General features: G+C 39.1%; 1 protein-coding gene and 1 pseudogene across 4 annotated transcripts in view; one reads left to right on the forward strand and one right to left on the reverse strand.

Annotated features, from left to right (window-relative positions):
• Helz (helicase with zinc finger) overlaps positions 1-20,062 on the forward strand; it is a 168,186-nt gene extending 148,124 nt beyond the window's left edge. For all 4 annotated transcript variants that reach the window (XM_004630034.2, XM_023713863.1, XM_023713864.1 and 1 more), the window contains 2 exons: positions 13,269-13,521; positions 18,350-20,062. In XM_004630034.2, the coding sequence (XP_004630091.1) occupies positions 13,269-13,521; positions 18,350-18,684 (588 nt within the window). In that variant the 3' untranslated portion in view covers positions 18,685-20,062. The remainder of the gene's footprint in view (positions 1-13,268; positions 13,522-18,349) is intronic.
• Positions 3-273, reverse strand: LOC105742035 (annotated as a pseudogene).
• Positions 20,063-24,449: the final 4,387 nt, after the last annotated feature.

Below are 24,449 nucleotides of genomic sequence, written 5' to 3' on the forward strand. Positions count from 1 at the left end.
TCCTCCTCCTCCTCCTCCATCATATGGCTCCCCGTGCGCAACTCCAGTGCTGTCTGGTTGATGGATGCTTCATTGTCTACATGTGCCAACACATCCTGTGACAGTTCAGGTGCCGGGTGAGGAGACACCTTCCCATTGTCTCCTGCAGAACTGATCATTGATCGGAGGGCCAATTCTTCAACCTTGAGGCGGTTCAGTTGGTCGTGGAGCGCAGCTTTCAGCTGCAGCAAGGTCTCCTCCTCCTTGCGCAGCTCCTGGAGCCGGCTTAGCATGGTTGCGTCTCACGCCTCTAGCTTGGTGTTCTAAGCGCCTGCGTGGTAAGCAAGGACCTGAGTTCTGGGGTACCACATGTTGTGCTGGTCCCAGAACCCTGTGCTCACTGTGACAGCCGCCAGAACTGGGAGTGGTGGCACACACCTATAATCCCAGCACTGGGAAGACTGAGACAGGAGGATCAGTAGTGTAGTGAGGCTCTATACCAAATAAATATATAAATTTAAAGTAAACATTTAAAAAAGAAATTGATCTATTGTCCATCCCCATGCTTGTACCATATTTTTATACTGTAGCATTTCTATGAATTCTGAAGGATTTTTTTTTTTCTTTTTTGCCCTCTCAGGATGCCTTAAGTGCAGGTCTGGTAAGGCATGAGGATCTGGGGATCGAACCACATAATTCTGAGGCTGACTGCTTTGCTTAAGCAGACACTTAAACAACTGAGCTACTGGGCATGCCCCCTTAATTTTGAATTAGAAATGTCTTTGTAATTTTGTCCTACCTTTTCAAGATGATGTACTTATGCTGGATCCCTTGCTTTTGCATGTAAGGTTTAGGATCAGTATGCCAGGTTCTCAAAGCCTGGTTTGAGATTGTGCCTCAGTCTGAAGACTAATGCTATCTAAACAATATTACATTTTCTAATACCTGAACATGGGACTTAAAAATTTCTTTCGGGCTGGGGAGGTGGCTCAGTAGAATAAATGCTTGCCTGGCAAGCGCAAGGAAGGGCCTGAATTTAATCCCTGGTTCCGCAAAAACAAACAAAAATTTCTTTCAATAATATTCTGTAATTTTTCAAGTATAAATCTTGTATTTTTAATGAAATGTATTCTTAAGTATTTTTTAACATACGAACATGTTTTAAACTTGATTTTTGCATTAATTGCTAGTGCTTAGTATTTCACATCACGTAGGAAAGAAAGAGGAGTTACCTACCAAAAATACACTTTTATTTTCACTTCAGTGATTGGACTTTTTTTGATTCCATAATATGATTCCTCATTAGAACTTCTCCACACACCTCTAATCCTTCTAGCCCCCGTCCCCTGCAGTGCTGGGGACCGAACTCAGGACCATGCACTTGCCAGGCAGGTGCTTGGGCTGCTGAGCTATCTCCCCAATTCATAATTAGAACTTCTGTCTCTTTATTGATATTTTTTCTTTGGTGAGGTCATGTTCATGGTTTCCTTTTCCAGCTTTTCGTATGTCTCTGTCATGTCCTCTCAGTTCAGCCTAAAGGCGTTCACCAGTGCATGTAACATTTCTTGAAGGTCAGCCAGCAGTAGACACCCAGTTTCTCAGAATATGTTAGTTTAGCCTACATATTATTTAGCAATTTTGAATAACCCTTTGAACTTACTTGTGTCTCAGGAGAAGCCGTCTTATTGATGATTGCTTACACGTCAGACATTGCTCTGTGCTGCTTTCAAGATGTTCTTTCCATCTTTAGCTTTCAACAGTCTGTGGTGTGTTTCAAGGTAAATCTTTGAATTTGTCCTTAGAGTGCATTGAGGTTTGTGTGTGTGTGCAGGAATTGTGTTTCCATCAAATTGCAGTTGCTTTTGGCTATTATTTTGTGAAATATTTTTTCTGCCAGTTCCTCTTCTTTTCTTCTGGGCTACCTGCTATTTGAGTGTTACTGTGTTTGGTAGTGTCTCACGGGCCTCAGCTATATTCATTTTCTTCATCCTTCTCTGTCTCTCAGACTGCCTAACCTCAGTTGACCTGTCTTCAGGTTTACTTAGTCTTTCTTGTTCCTGCCTAAATCTACTATTGAACTACTCTTGTGAATTTTTCACTTTGGTCACTGTACTTTTTCTGACTCCATAATTTGATTCGTTGTTAGAACTTCTTGGGCCAGGGAGGCAGCTCAGTGGCATAAGCGTCTGCCTGGTATGCGCAGGGTCCTGAGTTCAATCCCCAGTACCATTAAAAAAAAAAGTCTTTAGAACTTCTCATCATGGTATTCTCTCTTTGATGAGGTCATTCTTGTGGTTTCCTTTTAGGGTCTCTGTTTTGCTTTTAGTTTTGATGATGTTGGGGATTGAACCCAGAGCCTATGGTGCTAAGCAAGTGTTATTGTGAACGTAAGCTACTACTGTCTCAACCTTCCTTTAGTTTTACAGACCTAGTTTCTTGGAACATATTTAAAATAGCTAATTGAGATCTTAGTCAAATTTGGGCTCCAAATGTATCTAGGGTAATATCTAGTTGCTGTCATGCTTTTTGAGTTCCTCTTCCCTAACACGGGCATGTTTTCTTCTTTCTTTGTATGTTTCATTGTTTCTTATTGATAACTGGTTGTTGCTCTGGAAACCAAATTTTCCCTGTCCAGTGTTTATGCTACTGTTTGTGGTAGTTGTTTGTGGTAGCTGTTTTCTAAACTAATTTTGTAAAGTGTGTATTTCTTATGTGTGGTCTTGTAGGTCTTTATTTTGTTAGCTTAATGGTCAGTAAATTATTACATAGAGATTTTCTTAAATGTATGGAACCTAAAACTCCATTTTTGCACAGTTGTTTGTGTACAAGTTTTGGGAGACACCTCAACACTCTGCCTTAGCCTTTACTTGTTGCTTTCACAGGCCTCAAGATCAGCCCACTCAAGAATGGGGCATTTTCAGTTCTTTTGTTAGTATGGATCTGGCATCTTTGTGGACTTCTAGAGTCCCAGCAATGTGTGAAAACTTTTCAGAGGCCTGCTCTAACGGATCTCATGTCCCAGTCTTTCCTCTCAAGCTTTTTGGTTATTTGTATTTTTTTGTCTAGCTCTCATCCATTGCCTCAGGCCACAGTGACCTAAACGTTTACCTAATACACTTGTTTTTGATGTGGCTCATCAGCATGGGTTGAGTTCAGAGTTAGACGAGATGAAGCAGATCTTTTCATGTAGTCTTCTGGAGAGCCACACGATTGGCCAACACAAGTAATGATAGTTTCTTTGAGAATGAGGCCTGTTGTGGGACAAGAGCAAGTTCTTAGGGCTACTACAGAGTGAGAGACAGGGCACTCTGCTGTCTAGTATCCATCACTGTTGTGAAGTTCCCTGTTTTAGTTTTGTTGTTTTGTTTATTTAGTTGCTGCAAGCCTTTTAGTGTCCTAGGAGTCCAAAAAGTTGTGCATGATGCCATTTCTGTTTGTTTTCATTGCCTTTAAAAGAGCCATTCTTGATCAGTCATGATTTAAGGGCCAAATGATCTCAATTTTTATATCGTTTCATAAAGTTTTGTTCTTCAACCAATAATACTCAATGCTGAGTAATGTACTTTAACCATTGATCTTTTTCAGTGGTTCCTATTTTTGGAGCTTAAGTACTGTGTGCCCCTGCTGCTCAGTATTTGATATTTTTGTGTAGCTATGAGTGTATAAATAAGCATTTTCAATTGTCAATGAGTTCTTTTGCTTTATAAAATATTTGGTCACTTTCATTTTGATGCAAGAGATCAACAAATGACTACCATGCACACTAAAATAATTCTTTGACAAGGAAAAGATTATTTTTAACACATTACAGATTTTGGCATTTTCAGTATATTGGGATAACTTTTGTGTTCACAGTGATTTTGCATGAATCATCTCAGAGGATGAGTGGTGGTTTTTTGTTTTTTTTTTCCCACTATTATTTTCAATCTCTTAGAATAATTTCTTTAAGGGCCGGCCAGATAGCTCAGCAGACTAAAATGCCTGCGTAGGCAGAGCACAGCTACCAGGATTCAATCTCCAGCATGCTGTGGAGGCCCCGCCCACAAGGTGTGCTGAGTGGGCAATTGAGACTGGGCGTGATGACATGAACCTGTAATCCTGGCACTTGGGAGACTCACTGTGAGCCCGATCTATGTACTGAGGCCCTGTAGACCCTGTAGACCCTGTGAACCCTGTACCAAATACATTTTAAAAAATGATCTCTTTAACATTAACAATACAGAAAAAATGTTTTTTTCTTTCCTACTGTGAATTATTTTATTGCCTGAACCTTTGGTGGATTATTTTCATTATAGAATGAAACATCTGGATGTTAGCCTAAAAATTAATTTGAATAGAAATTGTTTTTCGGGTTGGGAAGGTAGCTCTGTGGTCTAAGTGCCTACCTGGCAAATGTCAGGACCTGAGTTTGATCCAGGGTACCACATGCCGTGCTGGCCTGGAAACTGGGTATGGTGGTGCATGCTTGTAATGGATCACTGTGAGTCGGAGCCACACAGTGAGACCCTGTATCCAGTAAATAAATAAGTATTTTTAAAAATTATTTTTCATATTTTATTTTGCTATTTTTTCTTTTTACAGTAATTTTGATTTTCTTTTGACAAATACAATACATAGACAGCAGGAACAATGTAGACATTAGAGAAATTATTTAAAGTAGTAATTATCTGTACTACCTTTGTACAGATATGAACATATATTCAATCAATGGACTGAGATTATTTTGGAAATGTAAACTAATTTTTCCTCCGTTACTGTGCCTAGTGACACCATTGCATCAAGTATTTTTTTGCTAAATTAGGCCAGTGTGATTAAGGTCCTTATCTTTTAGGGTATTCTCATTTGGACAATTAAAGCATAACTCCACAGGTTTTTTTCTCTTTTACTCAAATGCAATGTAAGCCGTGGTCCCTAGTTACTTAGATAATGCTGGGGAACATAAGGGTGCCTTCCTTAATTGGCAGTAGATTAATATATTGCTTTAGTTTGATTTCAAATGCTGGTTTATGTTTGGGATTACAATTTAATTTTTCTGTAAATATTTAACTAGTTATCCTCATACCTTTATTAAAATATGACACGATCGTTAAATACAAGTAACTTTTTAATCAAATACTAAATTCTGTTTAATAACACTGTCATACTTGCAGTTCAACTGGTTTCTGTTGGTGGGGTAGTAGGGATGAAGTGCACAGAGAGAGAAGCTGTCGAAATTAATGCTTGCCGTCTGAGGCGCAAGGTTCAGTGTCTAGTCTTTGGGGCACAGCTAAGAATTTTTCACCAGTAATTTCTGTCTGCTTGGGAGTTTTGACTTCTTGTGATAACTTTATAATCTAACTTTTGAATAAGACACCATTCTTCACTATATACTGTACTAAGATTGTTGTCTAGATTTTGTTCTAATAATGCAATTATACTGTTTTAAATTTTGGAAGGCAGTTATGCTCACCACTATACCACCAACGCCGACTGTTTTAAATTTTGAAGCTTTTAGTAATCTCACTCACTACAAACCAAGGAATAATGTGAAGTCTCTCTTACTACTTTTTTTTCCTTCCAGTTTCTGTGTAGGGTTTGGATGGGAGAAAAGGATCATTTTGTGGTTTGTCTACCAGAAAAGTTTAGAATATTTTTGTGACCTCTTTTTCTCCTTTCCCATGTCTATAAACCCTTAGGATTTTTATTTGAATTGTGTTAAATATATAACTTCAACTGAGAGAAAATTCTTTTATGTACTGTAAAATTTTCACTTAGCAAACAGTACAGTCTTCAATTTTTCAGCCTCTCTTAAATGTTTGTCTTTGAAGATTCTGTGGCATCGTTAATCTCACATATTTCTGATACTCTTAGGATGATTTTTTTCTTGTTTTTGTGTTTTCTTGTGAACCAGATCGCTCTCTCTTTTTTTTTTCTATTATACTGTTGAGTCATTTTTCTCTTCAGAGACAGTTTTCTTTCTTAAGTTCACATGGTTTTGTCAGGGTAAAAAAAAACTTCTATTTAACATAGAATCAATGATTTTTAAAAATTATTTTTAATTTTTTTTTGTATTTCAGCGAAGAGTCTACAGGGTGTTGAAGGTCTCACTACTAAATCAGACTCGTAGTGATCTGCCTCTTTACAGCCTCCCAAGAGCTGGGATGACAGGCGCTCCCCACCACATACAGTCTCAGTTGCCGTTCCAGTGCGCCCCTGGGGTGTGTTAATCCGCTGAGCTATTTGGTCAGCCCTTTGAATCAATGGTATTTATACTGATACAAAGTTTGCCATTTAAGATGGGTGTCATTATGAAAGAGCTTGATTAAAAAAGGAATAAATGGGAAATTCTTTTTTAAAATACATCACTGTACCAATCAGAATTAGCTCATGAAACTGCATAGTTTTGCAGTACAGGGGCGATGTTATTGTAATGACTATATAAGAAAAGAGTGAAATGCCGGATGAGGACGAGGACCAAGAAGTCAGTGTGTACCTAGCATGCGGAGTCCTGGGGCCCACCCCACTGGGGAAATACCCGTAGGTGACTCCTTTTGATCAGCTTTCAGTAAACTAGCATTTTCTTCCCCAGCTAGAAAGTACAGTGCTTTTGTGATGTGTGTTTTCAGATATTTCTTATTGTTGGTGTTGGTGTTGGTGTTGGCTTTTGGACTATATTCATTTTCATTTTCCCTTTCATACAACTGTGCTTCTGAAGTTAATTGATACTTTGATTTTACTACTGTTCTCTAAATGGGCCTGTTTCCCAGAGTTCCCTAATATGAAGCAAGGTATTATATAAACACAGCTTATCTTGAAGATTATAATGTTGGCTGACTATTGATAGGTTCTGCCTCTTCTCACAGTGAAAGTAGATGTCAATCATTCATGACTTACATAACCAGGTAGAAACATTGGCTGTCTTCTCAGAGAGATCATAAGTATATGATTTCTTTTTTTTTCCCCCATAATTTTATTGAGAAACAAGTAGCAATGAGACAGTTTCAAACCAAATTGGTAGGACAGTTTCAATAATTAACACATTGCATACATTCTTCCTAGTGGTTAATAGCTGTACAAGATGCAGACATGATATCCTATCTACAAACACCATTAGAACACATCCCTCTATTCATTAAGAGAATGTAACTATATATCTATCCTAACCACTTTGAATACACAGATACAAAATGGACATTCATCTTTATCCCCTTTTTTGTTAAGTTCCATTACTTGAATATTATAGGTATGTTAACTCAGCAAAATATTCTAAAGGAGTCCAGTAGCCCATAATAGTATTGGGTCTTCCGTTTCACTGGCAATGTCAGAAGTTGTTGACCTGAGTCCCCTACAGCTCAACATACCACCATGGCTTTACTTCTTATACTTCGTTTTTATACTTTTCTGCTGGATGGTTAAGGCCAAGATAAAGCAAGACCCATGCAACAAGAGTTGTAGCTTTTAGGTCTGATAAGGTCAGTGAAATCCCCTCAGGATTTATCCTAAGATCCTGTACCTCAGATTGTAGATCCTTTGTCAGTGTCAGCCATGTGGATGAGTCACGGCCATTGCTTGGCCAATGTGCTCTCTGTGAAAGCCTGAGAGGATGTTTTCTTTCCATGTGACTCTCCTTAGGCACACTCTACATCATCGATCACTTTCCTCTTTGGCCCCATAATCTCCTTGATCAGAAAATTTGGGACACTACCGAGTTACATGACGTTACAGTACCAGTTCTCATATGTCCTGAGTCTTAATTGACCTTGGAAGGCTAGGGCCAAAATGTTGGCTTTCCTTGCGGCCCTCCTTTTTCTCTAATTTTGGTCTGCAAACTTAGGTTGTTAACCATCCAGAAGACAAGCTTATTGTTATTACCATACAACCTAGGCTGTTAAGCTTAACCTCACTATCTGTCTGAATATCAAACATCTTAGGCATAACATGGAACAGGTGTTTTTCATCAAGTATTGATATGTTGAACTTTTAAGTCCCTACAGAATATGATGAAAAAACATTTAAAAAATTAATGCCAAAGAATTATATAATTCTTATGTTTACACATAAGTCCAGAAATCAAACCATATACAACCTTGTAGCAGGACAGTCCCGCAGCATTCCTTTTCCTGTCTCCCAACTTCATTCACCACCCCCTTCTTTTTGAACAGTCATCTACCCGAGAGACAGCACGGCAGCACCTGGCGTGTCATGACAAGCAGCCCGTATTCAGAAGACCAGAATGACAGGCATTCCAAGCATGAAACTACTGTTACAGATTACCATCTTCAGTGCAGTTGCTTAGTTCACAGATGTCAGTATATATAGTTAGTCAGGGCAAGAATCTTTCCAGTTAACTGCTAGATTCAAAAATTTTCTGGAGATTCTCAGGATCATTGCTTTGCCCATCTTCTACATATAACTGTATGGCTTGCCACTGTCATGTTTCCTCGCTCTTCTCCGTTCCCTCTCTTAATTAGTTAGTCCTTGAGTTTTTGCTTTCCTTTTACTTGTATTATACCTTTCTATTTGTATTTCTTCTTTTGAGTTCTTATACTAGGGAGACTATACAATATTTACACGTGTGTCTGGTTTATTTCACTTATGAGTATATCTTCAAGTGGCATCCACTTCAATATAAAGGCTTTGAGTTTATCATTCTTTATAGCTGAGTAATGCTCCATTGTATAGAAATACCACATCTTTTTCATCCATTCCTCAGGTGATGGGCATCTTGGTTGTTTCCAAGATTTGGCTATCACAAATTGTGCTGCTATAAACATAGGCACACGTATATCACTATGATATGTTGTTTTCAGTTCCTCCAAGTAGATTCCCAGTAGAGGAATAGCTGGTTTTAATGGAATTTCCAGTCCAAGTTTTCTAAGGAATCTCCACACTGATTTCCATAATGGTTGTACCAGTTTACATTCCCACCAGCAGTGGAGAAGGGTTTCTTTTTGCCCACAGCCTCTCCAGCATTTCTTGTTGGTTGATTTCTTTATGATCACAGATTTTTTCTGATAAACCTTTGTCCTGCCCGCCCCCCCTTCTTTATTTGCAGTACCAAGGATTGAACTCAGTACCCTGGGCTTGCCAGGCAAGCACTTAGTCCACTGATCTATCTCCCCGGCCCTGCCAAATGGCTTTTAATTGTATGTTACATGAACCTATAAATACTATTGTGGCAGACTATAGCTTGCCTCTCACACATTGTCTGTCTGGTTTTTAAACTCCGAGTCATATTCTTTCCCACCTTCCATCTGGTTGCCTTTTTTCTAGGTATCTCTGTACCAAACTGTAGAGCATTACTTCAAATATAAGAAAATACAGTGAGAAGCTAAACAGAGAAATTAGTTGATTTCGAGCGTGTTCCGCAGTCGAAGTTCTTTAATCTTGAGAAAATGTCTTAGTTACATTCTTACTGGTGGCGCAAAATAGCCAACTTAAAAAGAGGTTTATTTTGTCTCCCAGTTTCTGAGTTCATGTGATGGCTGGCTGGCTCCAAGATGGGAAGGGTGTGTTAGAAGGGGCTAGCAGAGGAGGGCTGCTTGTACCGTGGCAGCCGGGCCGTGGCAGCTGGGCTGTGGCAGCCAGCCTTGGGGAGGGCGATCCACCCTTAAGGCCATGCCGAGGGAGCCGCCTCCCAGCAGGTCCTCCCTCCTAACTGCAGATTTAGCACCAGTGAGTGCAGTGTCATCCTCCTGTTCGCACTGTGGCTGCCATTGTGATGAGCATCCCTGTGTATTTGAGTAAGAAGGAAGCAGTGCCTGTAAGGCCATGGCGTAGGTGGGTGAGTGGGACCACTTCCTAGAGTGCCACAGATTACGAACACTTAGCAACAGAGAGGCAGGTTGCATGTGATTGGCAATGCAGCTGTTAACAAAGTTGGATTTATAATTAAGAAACTTCTTAAAAATTAACCTTTAGGTCCAAATATGTAAAGAAGAAAGTCCAATTTCACAAATCTTGAAATTATGAAAAAGAAGTATAAAAAGTATAATAAAGGAAAATGGAATAAAGATCTGATAAAGAAAAGTGGAAAGGAATAAAACTATCCCAAGGTGTTGATATAACTATTAATGTAAAGAAAAGGAATCTCAAAAAATAACTAAAATCTTATAACTGATGTGAGTTTAACAGTGTCATGAAAAGAAGTCCAGTACAAAAATCAGTCACATTTTCAGGCATGGTGGCACACACCTATGATCTCAGCACTTAGGATGAGGCAGGACGATTGCTGTTAGCTTGAGGCCAGCCCGGGCTCCATAGTGAGACCCTGTCTCAGAAAAAAAAAAAAAACATATTAGTATACTGACAAAAATATAAAAGTATTATTTGCAATAGTTGAGAGAAAAATGGAATGCTGAAGTGTAAACCTTATAAAACCTGTGCAAGATTGTATGCTGAAAAGTATAAAACTGATAAAATATAATTTATTTGGCATATAAAGCATTTTATTTATCATTAGAATTTCTTAGCCTACACGGCCTTACCCTTAAGGACAGCTTCTGGTGTAGCTGTTCACCTTTTCATGTTTTCTTTCCTTTCTGTTGAATGAAATAGGTGTGCCAGTAGACCTGTCTTCTGTATATTATGTTGCTGTTTTCTAACTTGTACATTTTAAAACTTTCAAGTTTTGGTGCCTTTTTCCAGATGTAAAGGGGACCAGTCATGTTCATAATGTGATTTGAATGGAGTTTTTTCTTTCATCTACACATTGACTTCTGTCAGCAGGTGCTTTGACACTATGGGAGGTGTTGCGCAGTACCTGCCGGGATCCTGCGCTGTGTATTACTGTGGGGTGGCTTGGGGTGTCGGTTTGGAAGATACCAAGGATACCCACTTCCAGAGTTTAACTGAATATTGTGTCCTATTATATCAGTGTCTTGTTTTCTTAATTTTAGTTTTCCTCACGTAAGTCTAATGGTTCATATGACCATTTACTGTCTACACTGCCTGTTTATATACTGCTTAAAGAAAAATGGGGTATAAAGGGACTGGAATTCATGTGAGTAGTGTATTTAATGATCACCAGGAAACTGCTATACCCTGTTCTTGCTCAGACCAGAATGACATTAGTTCTGTACTTCAGTATTCACATAGAAAGACTTGAGGATGTGTGACCCATACAGGTCGTGATGGAGCTGCACTGTCCATGTGGTGATAAAGCAAACATTTCATTTTGATTTTAAGAGCGTTCTTCATCGCAAACCTTGATGAGAAAGGCACTGCAGGGCCAGGGACATAGCTCAGCAGCACAGTGTCTGCTGGCAAGCACAAGGCCCTAAGTTTGATTCTGGTACAATAAAAAAATTTAAAAAAACACATTGCATGAGCCCTTACGATCAATCATTCTGTGGTTGTCTAGGCATGGAGAAAACACAGCAGTTTAGGAAGGCTAGCTATTTTACTCAGACCTTAATTCAGTGACACAGATAATAAAATCTCAAATGTGCTGATGATATTCATAGTTGACAAAATGTTTAACATTTTTTTAATGGTTAATATTTTTAAAATAAGAACCAAATTCAGGATTTTTAAGTTTTGTTTAATCTTTCAAAGAACTCTTTAATTCCTTGTTTCTTCCTATTGTTTTCTTAGTCTCCATTGTATTAATTTCTGCTCTGATCCTTTTTTTTTTTTTTTTTTTTTTTTTTTTTGGTAGTACCAGGGATCGAACTCAGGATCTTTAGCTTGCCAGGCAAGCACTTACCTCACTGAGCTATCTCCCCAGCCTTAAGAACCAAATTCAAAATGATTTTGGCCATTGTAAAAATTTCCTTTAAAGAATAAAATTAAAGATGAATGTAGATGTTATAGTTAGAGACAGAAGAGCAATAAGAGCATACAAGAAAGGGAACTAACTAGGTGGCAGTGTTACCCCATACCTTCTTCATCTGCACTTGACAAATGCTGCCAGGTGCTGGCCACTCACAGCTGTTGGTGAGAAAATTGCTTTTCTCCCCCCCTTGCCTGCTTGTCTACACAAGGCCTATTCTCTTCTCTGATTTATTTATTAGGGTTCCTTTGGGTTTTGGACTTAAGCATTCATTGCTTGTACCCACAATTCCCCCATTTAGCTGGCCTGACAGCATCTGCCTGTATCCTTTATGTTTTCAAAAGACTTCATGCTCCTGTGTGCCCAGTCATGTCTCTTTCTCCTCTGTAATCCAACCTCCAGTATTATTGAGGGAAAGAAAATAGAACAAAAAGAGCCAATCCCATTCTGTTGTTTAAGATCAAACATGGAATCTTTTTTTTTTTTTTTTTTTAATCTGGTGCTGAACTCAGGACCTTGCGCTTGCCAGGCAAGCACTTATTCCACTGAGCTCTCTCCCCAGCCCATAATATGGAATATTTTAGTAAAAAGATTATGTTCTGGGAACTGAATTAATCTGAATGCTGCTATGGGTACATAACTCATTTAATTCTTAAGCAATCCTGAGAAGTGGGTACTGGGATGAGTTATTTTATAGATGGAATTCTCAGTTTAGTGCAGTTACCCAAGGTGGTACCACAAGTGCAGGGCCATCTGTGTGGGCTAGAACCGCTAGTCTGGGTCTAGGTGGAGCCTGGGACCTCACTACTACTCTACACCACCATGCCATTAAATTGATACCAAGAGTAGGTCAGAAGAGCCAGGCAAGAACAGAATGGACAGCACTTGGGTATTTAGAAATGGCTAGCAAATATCACTTGTAATCAAGATTTAAAGAGTTTAAATTGTACAAATTTAGAAATTAAATGAGGAGAAAATATAACTAAGGTAATCAGTTTTCAAACATGTAAAGGATAATTCTGAAGAAAGTAGTAAGTATTCAGTATCAATTGATGGACTGGATCAGGAGTGGTTATGTTGGACATGAAGAATCTCATTTTGCCCTCAGTTCTAAGGAAAACTCCATTGGGAAGTTGTGAAAGTCTACAAAGTCTATAGAGTGGATCCCTTTATTCAAGATGTCAGTGATTTGGCCTTGTGACTGTACTTTATTTACTTTGAACATAATGCTTCTTTCATATTCATATTATTGACTAAAATGTCAATAGAATTTTAGAACTAAATTCAACTGGTTTATAGCCAAGAAAGTAGAATCAGAAGTTGACCATGTGCTGTCATAGGACTCCGTAGTAAGGCCCAGAGCTGAATTTTAAACCTAGGTCTCTTGACCCCATTTCCAAGAATGCTTTTCCCCATTCCAGGCTTCGTTGTTTTGGTGAGGGGGTGGGGGAGGCTGTCACAGAAGAACACACAATATTAAGTAGCAACAGAGTGAGGTCCACTGATCTGTGAAATGCTTCTTTGTGTGTATACATAGTATGAGCCCAGAGGACCCGGTCGGCCCTTGTACCAAAGAAGAATCTCATCTAGCTCAGTGCAGCCTTGTTCTGAAGAAGCAAGCACTCCTCAAGACGGCCTGGTTCAGTGTAAGGAGCTGCAGGACCATGGCAACCCTCCGCCTTTTGGCTTCTCATCCTCAGAGTCCTGGGTCAGCACCACCTCGCCTGCCCCCTATCAGAACATTCCGAGCAATGGATCCAGCAGGACAGCGCAGCCCAGAGAGTTGGCAGGTAAGACACAGTGATTACAGTCCTCCCCGGGGTATTTTCAGGACTTGCTTCTCATGGTCCTGGCCTGTTTCTTTATGTGATTATTTTCAAACAGTAAATGATGCTCAATATTCAGAAGTAAGCCTTGGATGTACATTAATTTAGGCCTCTATTGGTTCCATACTTACAGTCTGGAAAGTGACTAGATCTATCCACATTTGGAAATTGATCCTTTTGATCTAGATTGAATAAAAGAAATAAGAGAACTTAAAATCTGTTTTTATTTTTTTGGTACCAGGGATTGAACTTGGGTCCTTGTGCTTGCTTGGGCAGACGCTTATACTGCTAAGCTATCTCTCTGGCCCTAAATTGTATTTTTAAATAGGTAGAATCACATTTGCTTGGGGAAAGTTTTGTTTCCTGGGCATTTGCAGGGAAGTGGGTTCATTGGAATTGCAGTTTAGGTCAGTATCAGTTTATAAGGCTTTATTAGAAAAGAGCTGCTGATACGCTGTATGATGGAGTGGCCACACGGGAGACCAGGAAAGCCTCACATCTGAGGATTAACAAATCCTGTGTTCATTTCTGATACTCTGATGATACCAGAACCTCGCCAAAGATGAAGCGAGGCACAGGAAGAAGACAGGGCAGACAGCACCCTGGGAACTTGACCTGCTGGCCCAGGATGCATCTACACTTTCATCTTTCTCTGTCCCCTCTTTTTAGTGTACTAATGATAAAGGGACTTAATTACCCCACTTTGTGACCAAGTCTGAGGTCTTTGTGCAGTAAATTTCTGCCCTGGTGCCGTCAGCCTTGGTACTTAAAATTAATTTTGTCCATCGCAGAATGTAAACTCATTGTTTTGTAACTGACCCATTTTTGAGTATCTGCCATACAAGCGTATTTTCAGAACAATGGACAGAATAGGACAAAACACATGAAAATGTGTTTCTTTTCGTTTCCTGGCAAGAGATACTGCCCTGTCAATCTTTAAACATTTATCAGTACCTGCTATATGTAACTTATATTTTGCTTAGGGTTGCTTTGTTTTTTTGAAAGCTAACATAAATACCTGAATTTCCTGAGAAACATCTAAATTACACATTGGCAATGATAACTTATTACATTTTTTTTGTTTGTTTTATAATTTAAAGATATCATTTCTTTTTTTCCCACCCCACTTTGAGGATAATGTTTGGCCAAAATCAATAAAAAAATTTGACCCAAGCTGATAAGGTAAAAAGTTCTAGAACAAATGCTGAAACTCATAGCTCATGCCATTTATGGTGTCTTTTGCAAACACAGAATGATTATTTTCTTCATTGCCAGGTGATAAACTGTAGCATTTTCTAGTTAAAACTAATACTTTAAAATTTCTAAATCACAAACATTCTGAACCAGAACTTCATCCCTATTATTTTTCTGAGTAATGTAGTAATGATATATCAGGTGGAAAATAATCACCGCATGGGAGGTTCTTTCAGAAATTTTGAGGAGATGGCTCAGTAAAATAAGTGCTTGCCTGGCAAGCGCAAGGGCCTGAGTTCAATCCCTGGTTCTGCTAAAAAAAAAAAAAGAAAGAAGAAATTTTGAGACTTCTTGAACTTGAAGAAAGCTGTATTATGTTGTCTTTAAATTTTAAAATAATTTAGTAATCTTTAGAGGAAAATAGAAAAATAGTTTACAGTAGTTTCAAAGTTTTATGAATGTAAAATTAGCATATTCAAAAATTGAATTACTATAAGAAAAAAGTGAAATATTATCATCTTAACTTATAAACTAGTTTTCTCTCACAATGGGCAACTTTTTTTTTTGCCATAATTTTATTGATAAATAGCAATGAGACAGTTTCAAATCAAATTGGTAGGACAGTTTCAACAATTAACACACTGCATACATTCTTCTTAGTGGTTAATTGCTGTACAAAATGCGGATTCGACACCCTATTTACAAATACCATTAGAACAAACCACTCTATTCATTAACAGAATGTAACTATATATCTATTCTAACCACCCTGAATACACAGATACAAAATGGACATTCATCTATATACCCTTTTTTTGTTAAGTTCTGTTATTTGAATATTATAGGTGTGTAAACAGGCAACTTTGTTTTTGATGTTATAGTTTTAAAATTTTGTTATGGCTGGCAAGATAGTTCAGCAGACTAAGTGCCTGCTTTGGCAAGTGCAGGGACAATGGTTCCCAGGTGTGCTGAGCCAGCAAACTAGTGCGGACATGGTGGCGCACGCCTGTAATCCCAGCGCTGGGGAGGCTGAAAATAGGAGGATCACTGTGAATCTGAGCTGCGTGGTAAGACCCTGTACAAATACATAAATGACAAAAACAAAAACAAACAAACAAAAAAACCCTGTCATACTGGGTGTAGCTTCCATCAAGTATTACCAGTACATTTTAGGAAGAAAAGAATCATAGTTTTGGCTTAAAAAAGAAGCCTTAGCAGGTTGGCTCTGGTGTCCCCCCTCTCCACTCTCCAACTTACTTTGAGTCAGTAGAGAACAACCTTGCTAAATACCTGAAGACCAAGAGGAAAACAACTGATTTCCTTCTCTTTGGTGATTGTCTTAAGCTACTTCTGATGGCAGTAAACAGAAACCTTCTCAACCTAACTGAACTACAAAGCCTTCCTTGCTTTATTTATTTTTCATTTATTTATTGGATACAGGGGCTCACTATGCAGTTCAGACTCATAGTGCTCCTTCTGTCTCAGCCTCCCCAGTGCTGAGATTACAGGTATGTGCCACCACACCCAGTTTCAGGGCTGGCACAGCATGTGGTACCAGGGAATCAAACTCAGGTCCTTATTTTTGCCAGGTGGGCACTTAGACTGCTGAGCTATCTCCCAGCCAGAAAAGGCTTTTATTGGCAAGATGACCAGTTCCTTCTGAGAGCAACTGGATAGTTACTAAGAAGTGTGCATAATCTGTGTAAAGTGTATAGCACAAAATACCTGGCCCATTATAAGAGCTCACGTAAGTTGTCCCTGTCCTAAGCTCGCTCTGGTAGTCTCTGTCTACTCTTATCACCTGCTGTCTGATTGCAGCTTGTGTGCTTCAGCGGCTTATCAGCCCACAGCCACATGGCCTTCCCTCTCGCTCCTCTCTCTCCTCATCTGACTGTCTGCCTGTCTCTCCCTCTCTTTCTCATACATATTTCTCAGAAAAATGTTTACAATCTATTGCATGTTACTTGAATTTTTTTTAAAGCTATAGCCTCATGGACAGTAACACTAGTTAGGTAGGATAGAATCAAATTTTATTTTATTTTTATTTTTACAGTGCTAAGAATTGAACCTATGTCCTTATATATTCTACGCAGGTACTCTGCAGCTGAGCTACATAACCAGCCTATAGTCAGATTTTACAGACCTTGAAACTCTGGAAGATAAGGAGTATGATATAGGCTGCAGCTGTTTTTGTCTCCCCTCCATTCTACATTTGGTGAAAATATATTACACAGTAATTTTTTGTGATATCTCCACCCCATTACTGGAGATAAAACTCAGAACCTTCATACTGAGCTATGTCCCTAGTCCTTTTTTATTTTATTTTTTTTAAAATATTTATTTATTTTATTTATTACATTTATTTATTGTGTGTGTGTGTGTGTGTGTGTGTGTGGCCAGCTCAGCCCACCAGGGGGCGGGCTGGCTGGCATGTGGTGCTGGAGGATTGAACCGCGGTCCCTGTGCTTTGCTAAGCTTGTTCCAAGTAGGTGCTTTAGACCACTGAGCCATCTCTCCAGCCCCTTTTTTTATTTTTTAAAGACAGGTTTCTGCTGTTTCCTCGAGGGGTGGGGGCTCAAACTTGTATTACTCCTGCCTTAGTCTCCCAGCTGCTGGAGTTATAAGTACTGCGCTTCTTTGAGACAAGATCTCACATGCAGTCCAGATTGTCACTACGTAGTGACAAGGTCTCACTGTGTAGTCCATGCTGGCTTTGAACTTGTAATCCTCTTGCCTCAGCCCCCCAGGTGTTGGGATTCTAGGCATGTTCCACCACACTCAGCTAAGGGTAGCTTTTTATTTATTTTTTTTTTTTATGTATTTGGTGTTTCACCACACAGTTTGGACTCGCTGTCTCAACCTCCCCAGGACTGGTCTGACCCTTTTTTTTGGTGGTACCAGGGATCAAACTCAGGACCTTGCGTTTGCCAGGCAAGCGCTTACCCCATTGCGCTATCTCTCCTGCCCAGCCTCCCCAGCACTGGGATTATAGGCATGTACCACCACCCATGCCTGGTCTCGGTGGCCTGCTCAGAGCGTGTGTTGCTGAGGATTGAACCTGGGTCCTTGAGCTTGCCTAGGCATGCACTTAGACTGCTGAGCGATCTCTGAGGCCAAAGGGTAGCTTTTTTATAGACCCTGTACTAAATTTTTTAAAAAAGTAGGTTTTTAAACAGATGGAGTTCAGTACCACTATTTCTTAGATAAATAGTCATGTTGACCAAAAGTTATTATATATGGCTCATTGTAATTTAAGGGTACAAATGGAGCAGTTAGTATGATACATACCAGCACGTACAGTTATACATACAGTTCTTTATTTTTTTAGCAAGCCTTCACATGTAACCATTCAGTTTTTTTGGGCCAGCCATTCCAGTTTACGTGGCTCTTTTGTATGGCGATGGAACAGAGGAGCTTCTCCAGTGGTGCTGTGGTTTCTGCACTCTGGCGACAGTTGTCTGCCCTCCTAGCTGCACTGTCCTCACGTTCCTAGACAGCGCAGCTCAGCTGTAGGTGGGCCCCAGCTGTGACCTTCCGCGCTGTGGCGATCCGAGGTGCTGCTGGCTGACCTTTAACCCGTGGTGTTCTTGGCTTCTAGCTCCACCCAAGACTGTTAAGCCTCCTGAGGAGCACGTGAAGTCTGAAAGCCAGGAAGTGTCCAGTTCCTTCAACTACAGTGTGCTGCAACATCTCGGCCAGTTCCCACCACTCATGCCCAATAAGCAGATCGCTGAGTCGGCCAGCAGCAGCAGCCAGCAGAGCCCTGCGGGGAGCAAGCCAGCCATGTCCTACGCCAGCGCACTGCGGGCGCCTCCCAAGCCCAGGCCCCCACCAGAGCAGGCCAAGAAGAATAGCGACCCCCTGGCCCTGTTCCAGGAACTCAGCCTCGGCAGCTCCTCAGGCAGCAATGGCTTTTATTCCTATTTTAAATAATCACTTTTTTGTCCTTGAGGGGAAAATGTTTTAATTTCTGTTTATATTGATAGAATTAAGGTAGTTCAACTTCATCTATAGATGCACAGTTCTTTGTTTTAATATTAAACATGTTCTCACTTAATTGCTTTGCTGCTAGACTTGCAACTAATTTTTTAAAAGTATATTCCATTATTTTGCATTTTTGATGTGAGTCAATTTTGACAGCTTTTATGTAGAATAAAAATATTTTTAAATTGGTGTATTGTTATATATGTTTGCATCAAGCTAGCAGCTAAGAGGTTAATTGTGCAACTATTAAAAAAAGAAAAAAAATTTGTCTAAAATGTATTTAAAAAGAAAAAAAATTGTAAGTAGCATTTACATTTATTCAATAATATTATGATATGCTGGGTTTCTGTACCAGAAATGGCCAGTTGATGTACAAATGTATGTTATTTTTGCTCAAATTCATTTAAAATTTTTTTAAAATAAAGGGGCAGCATCTTCTAAATACTTTAAGTTTTATCAGCTTTTTTTGTGAAGGATGCTGCATTCTAAAACGCTGATGTCTTAGACTGCGCGTCGCGTGCTGTTGTGCTCGCCACCCTCCGGAGGGCAGAGTCAGAGGCGTTCTTTACAGGGGTATTGTGTATGCCGCTGTTTTTTGAAGTTGAAAAGAACTTTGGCATACTTAGTTTTTTGTTTTTTGTGTTTTTTTGGACAAGCTACACTTCAAGCTTGTTTTTAATGTTAATTTGATAGTGTGGCTTTTTAAAACAAATCATGAAGCTGAAAAATTTTTAGGATTGTTGGTGCTTAGTAGACTTGATAACTATTTTAAAAATGAGTGAATTTAGTAAAATCCTTTTTTCTCACTATGCATGTGTAAGTGTTTGTAACCTAGCTTCTCCCCCTCCAGTGGTAAGAAGAATTGTGCTGCTTTAAGATTTGATTTTTTTTTTCTCCACTAAACATTTTGGTACCTAATTTGATGTTTACATTAAAATGTGACATTATATACATGGCAATTCAAATATTTTGCTAGGGTTTTTTTTAATTTGAGGAACATCATTTAAAAATTGTTTGTCAAAGATTAATCAAAATTCATCAAATTTTGGGACACAAAACTACCCTTGTTTCTCATGTCTTTCAGCTCTTCTAAAATACCCCTATGGAACTTGTATAATATATAAAATTTAAATCACTATCTTAAATATTCTATAGTCTGATAGTTGTCTTGACTGAGCTTTGGTAAGATCCAAAGAAGAGTGTTTCCCTCTTAATGGCTTGTGGTCTTACGACACACTGAAGTGATGCATGCCCTCATTAGTCTCCTGATCACGCAGTACAGCTTTTATATTTCAGAAAAATCTTGAAACTACAGCATAACTTAAAAAAAAAAGCTGAGGCCTGCTAACATTTCAAATGAGCCCATTTTTCCTGATTATCCATTAAAAAGTAGTGTTTTGAAAAACTGCTTTTGATAGGCAGTCCTGTATTCACAATACAAGTTTAAAATGGGGTTGAAAGTGGCAAGGGTAAAGAGAAATTACTTACCTCTCTCATATGACTGAAGGTTGGCTTATGGTGGCCAGCTGCAATCCTCAGAGCCTTTGGGATTAAAGCATAGCTTTGGTTAGAGGTTAGCAGGCTATAGGACAAATGAAACGTGCCTCTTACTCAGTTGACTTTTCTGCTCAGGGCGCGTTTCCTTTGTATGCAGCTTCCAGTTGCAGGCTGCAGGTCTGTTGGGTGGTGGATGGAGACCTGTGGGCTGTGGGCCTTAATGCTTACTATAAATCACAGTTGGAAAACTGAGCCAGCAGCTAGCGCTCCTTGCTTTCTCTGTAGGATATCAGATCACCACATTTAGCTCTGTCAAGTTTTGCTTAGCATACTTTAGTGAGAAGATGAATTTTTTTTTTTTTTCTGTATAGCTGTGTATTTCCCACTCTGATAAACATAGCCCAAATGAAAATTAGGTCTCCACGGTGTGAGAATATCTATGAAAAATAATTTTTTCATCAGCAGTGCCCCTCCCCACCCCATGCATGCCAGTATAAAGGACTAGAATACAAGCTAGATAAATGTTCAATAGCATTTTGATGATATGAAGGCAGAATTACTGTCAGATTTTTCAGTCCACCTCTCCTCATGAGGTTGTTGCTTGATTTTCTTTTTCCCTTACTTGAACCTTTAAAAAAAAAAAAAATACCAGTTTTAAGTTATTTATGTTTCTTTTTAGTTAAGGAGGTCATGTACACGCCCTGCCACCTTCTAGAAATATATTGATGATGGAGCCTTGGATAAGGAAGCTGCCCATTCGCAATGGCTGTTTCTTTCTAAGCAGTTATTTCTAAAAAATGAACAATGATAGCTGCTTATTAGTCCACTGTTTTGCTGTCAGTCTCTGCATGTTCATTTCTTTCTTGTTTCTAGTCAAGGATTTGAGCGTTGTTTCTACCTGGTAATCTTTTTGTATTCTAAATGAAATGCTTATTTTTAACCCCTAACAGGTTTTCTCTTCGTCAACATTACTTAATGCCATTTTCCAACCCTGCTTTAGAGAATCGTATTTATGCATAATTTGTAATGATTTGAGCGAGTATTACTGTGAAAATCATTGCAACTTTCCATAGAAATGAGGCATGGCTTCTGAATACAGTTGATGTGCTTTGATTATTGTAGTTATTAGCAAGTACCCACAAGTCAGACTAATAAAATAACTTATTTTCTTATTTCATATAGTAGGTTCATCCCTAGAGCTCAGATGGAACAGATACATAGATTAATATATGAATTTTTTTAAAGAAACTTGACAGCTCTGGGATAATACCAATTATGATCAGCTTCCTTTTTTCTTTAACAGATTTCTTCTAAGTGAAGTTCATTGTTCATTATTTCTTTCTACTTCTTTGTTCTTTGTATCACTCTGAAGGTTCCTTGCTCTTGCCAAAATTTTTTCATTTATTTCACTTTTTAATTTCAGTGCAACCTAAAGAGTTTCTTTCTCTTTTAGTCTTAAATTCTTTTGGGTAATAGCGGCTTTGTAGATTATTTCTGCTATTCAGTTTCCTGTTCTAAAAATGATTTTTTGTTTAGATATGAAGAACTTCATTCACTGTAATATGGATATTTCCCAGTGTATTTTTTAAAAGGATTTTTGGTTGCTGCTTTGGCATATGCTTTGCCAAATTGTTTGAGCGGAGAATTTTTTTGTGTGATTAATTAGTAGTTAATTATTGATCACTTAAACTAATATGAGCTTAGTTTTTCTTCCTGCACACAGCTCTGCTTTCCATGTAGGTCATGTCGTATACCAGACTGCTTGGAGTGTGTGTTGTTTTTGTTTTCATCAGAAATTTTAAAATAAGTTCAGGTTTGGTGTAGACACCTAGTCTTTTTAGTTCAAAGAATTGAAGAATAAAGATAATAAGCAGAATCCCCACTGCATGAGCATCACTTATTGAACATAGCAATCTCCAAGACCTATTTATGAAAATACAGGAAATGAAGTTACTGAGGAAGCTAACTGAATTTTATAACTTTGAGATCATTGATATACAGTATAGTAGTACTATGTTGGTCTAGTGTAGATGATTTTGGTTTTAATTATTTTTACCTAAGAGCAAAGCTATAAATATAAAAGAATGTATCTCTAGCCACCTTGGCAAAGAATCAGGGTGTGAGTATGAGTCCATATAAAGTTTAGTATTTCAGCTATTGTTGTTAGGAAAAGTAGATTTCTTGAGGTAGTCATTTAAAGAGACACCCAGGGTAGCAGTGTCCCATAGTGAAGCTGTTTTTAAAAAGGGAATCTCAGAAAATGTCTATAAAAACCTGAAGTTAAATTAGTATGTTGAAAAATGCATACTGCTGCTTTAAAAGGCTAGCCATACTTTTTCCCTCTTTGCAGCTCTTCAAAGGTACTAATTTCTCTTTTTTGACTTAATAGATACTATGTCTTGCTAACAGTCTTTCTTAACATAGGAAAATCCTCATTTCTACCACCAGCCTGTACATTTTTCTGAATCTCGAGGTAAATATCTTAGGACATCTAGTTTGTCTCTCCCCTCTTTGTTCATGTGATCTGTGTCCAAGCTGCCTGAAAAGTAGGAAAGTGGATAATATTGATTTCTTATTCAGAATACCACTTAGTCGTGTCGGTCACATATTACAAAGATACCGTCTTGGAAGAGCAAGTGGCACTAGTCTTCAGAGTGCTCCCTGCGAGGGGCTTCTCGTCTTTGCCATCTACTGGAGGCTGGACATTCATTTGCTGAGACTACTCTAAATCTGCTGCAGTCACAGTTAACCATTTTCCTCCCTGCTTAGTTAGGAATGTCAAGACTTGTTGCAAGGAGTAAGTCTTAGTAATATTGGACATTCCTACAAAATATTCAGAAAATGGCACGATGGTATTACTTTGAACTAGAATATCAGGCTAAATAAATTAAATGGCAATTTTAATGTAATGTTAAAAATTACGCCTATTGGAAACACCTACTTTGGAGTGAACTCTTAACAGTCATCAGTTTCTCAATTTCCACAGAAGAAAGGAATCTACTAGAAGAACTGAGGCTTAGACATGGGAACTGTGGTTAAATCCCACACCCAGTTCTACAGTGACAGTCTAAAGTTTCTCCAACTGGAGTGTTAAAACCCAGAGAAGGTCATATGCTTATAGTTCCAGTAATCATGATGTTAGATCAGACTTTATTTGCAATTTGTTCCAGCAGAGAGATTTTATTTTGATACAGATATTTAGCATAAAGCGTAAGTTTTATATAATTCTGTGAGTTCCTTGAACAATTTATGAAATTTTCATTATGTTCCTGGGGAGTCTTTAGCTATTTCTACCTCACACACGAGGTCTCTTCTGTTTTTTTTTTTTTTTTTTGCATACTAGCATGTGATTGCCTGCCTTAGAACTATGTATAGGAGGGAAAATCAATATTACCTTTTAAGAAATGTTTGCTTTTTGAAATAATTGTTTTCATGAATACTTTTTTGATGTCTGTGAGAAGTACAGGGGGAAGAATGGAAATCTGGTGATTTCAACACAGAGTAGTACGTGTGTACAGACCTGTTGTTTCAAGACTTTAGAATTATGACTGTAAAACAGAAAGGAAGGAGGGAGGGAAGAAGAAAGAAAAGGCAGCATTCACACTCCAGCCGGCCAGCGTCAGACTTAGCTGGAGGCTTTGTTGAAGTGCAGCTGCCAGCCCGCCCCGCATTCCTGGTTCTGGGCTGGAAGCTGGCCGTGGCATTTGCAGCAAGTCGCCAGTGGTGCTGGTGCTGGTTGGCCCGGTGGCTGTGCTTTAAAAGTCACCTGTCTCCAGTAAGTTTGAAGGTGTTTCCAGGGATGCATTTACTTACCTCGTGTGAAACACTGATGTGGAATTATTGTGAGCATTCGGATTCCCCAAGTGGCACACACTTGGAGAAAGAGCTCTTAGGTCTCTGGATTGGCTCCTGCCCCCTTCTTGCCTCCCCTGGTGGGGTCCATGCTGCTCTTGTCATTAGGGTGGAAGAGCTCCCTGACTTCTCGGGTGGCATCGGGTTCGTGTGCTCTGCTGCTTCAGTCTGGAAGCCGGGCGTGTGTTTGGTGTGCTTACAGTCAGTCGTGATGATCCCTACACATGGAGAATTGTGGAAAGAAGCCATTTATCGAGGCACTAAGTACAGGAGTCCTGTCCTAGGAGCAGTGAGGGGAGCACCGGAGGTGATAGCTAATACCCTGATGATGCATGGTTTTCATGGTGGGTTGCGGGGGGTGGGTG

This window comes from Octodon degus, unplaced genomic scaffold (assembly GCF_000260255.1).
Source record: "Octodon degus isolate 3935 unplaced genomic scaffold, OctDeg1.0 scaffold00033, whole genome shotgun sequence".
NCBI classification, from domain to species: Eukaryota; Metazoa; Chordata; class Mammalia; order Rodentia; family Octodontidae; genus Octodon; species Octodon degus.